General features: G+C 33.3%; 1 protein-coding gene and 1 non-coding gene across 3 annotated transcripts; both read right to left on the reverse strand.

Annotated features, from left to right (window-relative positions):
• On the reverse strand, nucleotides 358-428 carry TRNAG-GCC. The gene has a single exon. It is a non-coding gene; the product is annotated as a tRNA-Gly (tRNA).
• Nucleotides 1,298-5,963, reverse strand: LOC105162295 (methyl-CpG-binding domain-containing protein 2-like). Of its 2 annotated transcripts, none has more exons than XM_011080300.2 (6): nucleotides 5,785-5,963; nucleotides 3,381-3,710; nucleotides 3,241-3,294; nucleotides 2,940-3,082; nucleotides 2,649-2,738; nucleotides 1,298-1,620 (listed from the first exon to the last, which is right to left on the reverse strand). In XM_011080300.2, the coding sequence occupies exons 2-5, from the start codon at nucleotides 3,704-3,706 to the stop codon at nucleotides 2,650-2,652; spliced, it is 612 nt and encodes a 203-aa protein (XP_011078602.1). In that variant the 5' UTR covers nucleotides 3,707-3,710; nucleotides 5,785-5,963; the 3' UTR covers nucleotides 1,298-1,620; nucleotide 2,649. The 2 variants fall into 2 exon arrangements, with proteins under 2 accessions (XP_011078602.1, XP_011078601.1); XM_011080299.2 differs by having other exon boundaries at nucleotides 1,299-1,620; nucleotides 3,381-3,718; nucleotides 5,785-5,962.

Consider the following 6,461-nt stretch of genomic DNA (forward strand, 5'->3'; position numbering starts at 1 on the left):
TGAAATTAAAAATCTATGTAATTTTTTTGTATTAATATTTTTCTTCTAAATCCTAATGAACGGGAGTTAAGTGTAAAAAATGAATTCTTGAAGGGGGTATAAGTGAAATTTTGAAACTTCTTTTGAACAGATACAATTTTTTATTTTTAGATAGGGTCTAACCATAATTAACCCAAATATTGTAACAAAAATATGAATTAAAGAAAATAAGTCAGTAGAAAAAAAAAAAGAAAAAAAAAAGAGAAGAAGGAGAGAGGTCAGATGCGCTATATTGTCGCCACTGTTGAGAAGGCGAAGGAAGTGGAGAACCCAATCGCCACATCGAGCGCAGAATAGTTATCTTCACACCTCTCTGAATGCACCAGCCGGGAATCGAACCCGGGTCTGTACCGTGGCAGGGTACTATTCTACCACTAGACCACTGGTGCAGGTTTGTAATAAATAAACTCCTATATCTAATCTAACGCACCTTCTAAATGTTTTTGGGGTAAATATAAATTCTATAAGGTTTGCCATAATTATAAATACCTTTTTTCGTTTGAAAAATTATCAATATTTTTCTGATTTTAATGACCGTCCAATAAATAACCGAATCTATTAGCTCCCATGACATTTTCATATACTTTTTGTGGTAAATAACCAAATTTTCATTGTAAAAATATGAATTATAATTTTACTTATTTTTTAAAATTTTATAAATTAAGGGGATACTTTTTTTCACAATTTTTCATCCACATTTTCCAATTTTTATTCATAATTTTTTTAAAAATAAATAAACTAAGGTCAGATTTAAAACTTCCCAACTTTCATCCTAGAATGATATAATTTAATCAAACATTATGACCTATTAATAATTTTTTAAATAATAAAAGAATATTCATAATTATCTCAAATATCAGGAGAATTCATTGTAATTTACCCTATCTTTTGGAGTGCTATAGAAAAATAAAGGCAGTATCATCGATGCGTAATTATTTTTGATGGTTTTTTGTTAACTTTCCTCTCCCTAATATCTTCTTTTTATCAATAATTTCTCCTAAATTTAATATGTATAAAATTTATTTTCTTTTTGAGAGAATATAACTAATTATTTCGTATATACTTTATTGAATAATAAAACTTGTGCAAAAATTTTATTTTAAATAAATTTAAAAAATTATGTGTGTGCCACAAATTACTAATTTATCTACAATAAACTTAGATTCAATCAATTGTATCGTGTGACAAGTTTGTGAACAAAATGGGAAAAGGATAAATAGTGATTATGTTATGTATTACTAATAAGTTTTACATTCATCTTTTTTTGGCACATGAAATGCACGTGACACTTTTTAATATATTAATAAGTTCTATATTTACATTTCAATACATTTTTAAAAAAATTCACAATTTCCACAAGTCAGAAGTCAAAACTGCAAAAAGTTTCTGGAAAGAGTAATTCCACCTACTTTACAAACATAATTCCACCATGAATATGATGAACAAGTTGACACCTCCCACAATTTCGACAACGGTCCCATTCGTATACTTCAAATACACGAACTTTGTAAGTCTGAGCTTATGGTTTGTGTATGTTGTCCATCTCCTTCTTGGTGGAAGCATTCTGGGCGAAGCGATATCCTGTGAGATTTCATTCCAAAGTTCTTTCTTAGAAATTGATGATGGTACATAAATTCATTATCAGGAAATAAGGAAAAGAAAAAAGATAGAGTGTGCTCGTTTTAAACCATATGAAATAGTGATACCAGTAATTTTATCAGAAGTACTAATGTAGGAGAATTATTCTATCTCTGGCGAGCTCATGGCTTGTTCACACGAAGGCAGTTTGCACATACGAACTAATTAGTATAAAACTAAAACATAAACTTTTGAAAATTTTAAACATCTTAAATGCAGTTCCTCAAACAAAAAGTGATAGACCTAAAGGTATCATATGCTAACACACAAGCAAGAAAATCAAATTTGAATTGGAGTTCTTATAATTCTCCAAGTCCTTGCCGTTTCACTCTTGCTTTTGAGCCCTTACCCTTCCCTTTGATGGGTTGTACAGAATAATTTAACATCTCAAAGCTATATCGTCTTAAATTTAGCTAGGATAGATGATATGTATTGCAAAATAAAACATACTTGTAAAGCACAAAAACAGCAAGGATAGAGCACATATATTTAAAATGAATATAAACCAAGCCAGATTAATTGCTTATAATTTTCTCTAGGAATGAACATAAATGGTGAATTGCTGTAAGGACTTGCCAACACTGATGTTGGTTTTTCTTTGTGCAATCAATAGCTGAGGGAACTGAACCAAAATAAGTTCATGTAGAAAAGATCAAACTTGAGATCCCATCAGTCTTATGTGCCCAGCTTCAATCAAATCAGTCTTCACAGAACTTTTGGCAAAAGAAGAAAATTTTAGTGCTGTTGCAAGCTAAATAGTTATGCAACGCCACAGGCTAGAGAAATTTCAAACTACATGACATGATGCAGATCATAGATGTAGAAGATTTGGTAGAAATTTAAATTACGTAATGCAACTGCACAAGATGAGCCATAATATTCCTTAAACTTGGTCACTAATTTAATCAACCTTCAGAGAAGAAACTAAAACCATAGTCAGTTCTATGATAATGTCTAAACTTATAGAATACCTCAACTTTGAGCAGGAGCTTTAGCCTCAGTAGTTGCACTCTCCGGCACCCCAGAGCTATCATTTTGAGTCTGTAATGCATGATAAGCCCCTGGAAACAGATGGAGAAGTTGCACATAATTTTTTTTAAAAAAAGTATAATAAGTCCACTCAGAAATCTAGAAAATATTAACTTCCTAATCATGATCCGTCATGATAAAATTTTCAGCAGAGAAAACGCATGTATAACATCTAAATTATGACCCTAATCTGGAATGAATCCTCAAGAAACCAAGGGAAAGCATCATGAAACCTGCTGCAGGAGTACTGCTTGTGTCATGGGTGGTAGAACGGGCTCGCTTTGCAATGTATTTCTCATCCAATGGTACTGGGGGCTGAAACGAGAATTGCGAGATGTTGACACCTTCGCATAGATGCGGATGCTCATTAATGTACCTGAAATAGAAAGCACCAGATATCCCAGCCCGCAATTATTATAAAAAAAAGAAGCACTAGACTCCAAGATATCAATACTCTTAATAGTTATTTTTTTGTGCATTTCAAGTGCAAAGCAGAAAAAAGCTAAGTCGTTCCTCAGAATTCTGCACATTTACCTGCTAAGTTCGACCATAGAACGTAATCTTTTGTTAGATGGGGTGACATAATACCTGTTAAGACACATGGCAAACATCACTCAAAATCTTTACTCCCATTTTCTCAAAGAAGGGAAAGTAAAATGTGATAGGCTACATACACATCAGCGAATTTTGTGCCGCCTTCAGCTCTGATTCGTAAAATACGTTGCCAGCCTGGAGGAGTTTGGGGAATTCTCGGCTTGTCCATAGCCCAAAGGAAACTGTCATCCTGCTTAACATCTGATTCTTCATTGCAAGAGACACTAGGTCGCCACGCACGTGCTGTATCGCATAGGAAAGATCGTTCTACGATCCTTTCCCGTATCTCCTCATACTTTTCCTTTGTTGGGATGAGCCTCCATTTTGAACATTTGGCGCACTTGACAGTATATAACTTTACAGATTCCCAGACCCTTTTTGCTCCTATAGCTTGTTCTTGTTCCATTGCTCTAAAGAACTGAGATTATCAACTGGAAGTCATTGCTTAATGCCACTAATATTTTTGCACTTTGTCTAACTATATGCCCAGAACAATCAATTCGAAGCAAACATTGTACTAAAATCTAAAACAGAAAGTTAAATTAATGTAGAATCCCACAAGAAAGAATCTCACACCACAAAAAATCATGACAAAGTAACAATTCTAAGTTGATTTTCAACAAACACCAATTTCCATCAAGAACAGAAAAGAAAAAATGGAAGTCATTACACACCAACATATCAACAATGCAGAGAATAGAAAATTTTCCTATTAAATTGCACACCAAAACTTTATAACAGATTAAACTGAATATTCTGAATCCAACTTAGGTACATAAATAGAACGAAGTAATTCAAAAGGATACCTAGTTATTTCAATTCTGGACACTTCTCAGAAATAGGATCAAGACATCGACATAATCATAAATACAAAATGCTTTACTGCAAAGCATAAAAGCGAAGTCAAGACACATGAAACGGTATAAACTGAACGCCTGGAGAACTAGAAGATGACACTTCATAATTTGTGAACAACACTGAATACAAAGCACTTATTTGTTCAAGATACATAAAGAAAATGCAAAGCAGCAGCTTGGTACTGCTGGTGCTAACTGAACCTTAAACAAAACACTAATCATGTAACAAATGGACATAGACATAGATCCTTGACTAGACACAGCAACAAGAGGCACTGTTGCATGTTACGTGATATATATAGGCAGTCATTATCTTCAGCGCTTAATCTGTGTAGATGTCCCCTATCTGTAGACAGTTAATATAAAGCAATTAAATCATGCTTTAAAGAAACTGTAAATCACATTTTTATGCTCATCAAATAAAGAACACATGAAAACCAATAGCCTTCACATCGAACCGGGCTCTAATACCATTTTAAGGGAACAAGCAGATCGGCCTAGGAAAGCGCTAGCCGAGGGGAGTGAGAAAATAATAAAATAGTGTAAAAATTAAACATAAATTAGTCGAACCAAGGGGTGTATCCTTGGTGTTCTTGAGCGTTCGATGTAGTATGAAAAAGAAAATAAAATATTCATACGAGGGTTATAAAACGAATGAGATGCATAAATAAAATCGAGATTTCCTCTTTCGCTTTCGTTTTAATCGGCAAATATGTTCACTTCAAAGTCCCAAAGTAGGAACGTACCGTTGGGTACTTTTCATACTATTATGATCAATATACCTATCGTGAAATATTAGATTTCATATATGCAGATGCCTAGTTTGCCTCCCACCCTCCCCCTCCATCTCCTTCTGTAGATAACTAAATTGACCAAAACATGCCCTATTCTAAAGATAAAATTAAGCCTGATCTAAACCTATCAAGATAGTTTCACACTCAAATGCCTGTTAATACAATCTTCATCATAAATTCACACAATCGCAGGCCCGCGAAACGCAAATCGCAACATTTCAAAAGTAAAACGTATATCACATGCAACATAAAACCTTGTCTATATGCGCATGAGATAGAAATTGCCTCCTTACACAGAGAGAGCAATCAGAGTGAACATATGTACAAAGATGTAGGGCAAGGGAAAGTACTTGCATTCAAAATTAAATAACTCATTTCTGAACTATCTCAACCCACAGCAAGTTTCTTATGTTGAAGACACTAAAAAACAATATTCCTCTTTTCCCCCTAATTTTTTATCTATTCTTTTCTTTATTATATACTGATCTATTTATTCATTGTTTTTTGATTATTTAATGACATGCAACTGAAACCGATGATTTGAATCCACTGGAAAAACATAAAACTCCTGTGAACCGTATAATCCTAGACATGCATGTTTCATTATTTAATCACTTAATGTTTATATGAGTGTGGGTTTTGTCCGAGCGAGATGCATCTTACAAATAAATCAAACAGATCAGAAAATTCGTCAAGAAAACTTAAACATGAAACCTCAATTCGCCAAAAAAATCGCACAGTCACCTCAAGAAACACAGATACAATGTACAAAACAAATCAAAATTAATCAGCGACATAAACACCTGGAAACAGAACAAGTTCAGAGATTAAACCTCAATCTATAATCACCAAGAATCGTTGATCTGCACGTCTCGGCCCCCTGAATAGGCGAAGACTTCTGTCGCTGGTGCTAGACTGTGTCTGAGTGTGTGTGTGTCTAAGTGTGTGTGTCTCTAAGTGTGTTAGGGGGGTGGCGGAGGTTGTGTGTGTGAGTTGACGAAGCCGATGACGAGAGCATTGAACTGTTAGAAGTGATGACGAGAATATAAAGTGTGATATTTACGTTACCATAAATTTAATTTTGGATTTTGTTTATTATTATTTTATTATTATAATATGCAATTTATCATATCATTCAATATATTCAAATTTAAAAATTAATTTAATATACTGATAATTCAAATTAATGAATTACAAATTATTTTGATTAAGGGTAATAACACCGCTCTCCCCTTTCCTGTGACTTAAGAAATTACATCTGAAACCCCTAACATTATTTTGTCTAATAAATAGATACCCCATCATATATATTAGTGTATGAAGATGTATAAGAATATATTACTTAGAAAAAGATTTATTTGGCGTTTAATAGGTTAGTAATAAGTCAATTTAGGGTAAACATAAATTTGCATTCAACTTTTTTATGAATATCAACAAATTCGATGAATTTTGACAATCGGGGGGGTTCGGTCAATTTGTTAAATAGAAACAAATACTAGGGGTATTAGAT

This window comes from Sesamum indicum, linkage group LG5 (genome assembly GCF_000512975.1).
Source record: "Sesamum indicum cultivar Zhongzhi No. 13 linkage group LG5, S_indicum_v1.0, whole genome shotgun sequence".
Classification (NCBI taxonomy): Eukaryota; Viridiplantae; Streptophyta; class Magnoliopsida; order Lamiales; family Pedaliaceae; genus Sesamum; species Sesamum indicum.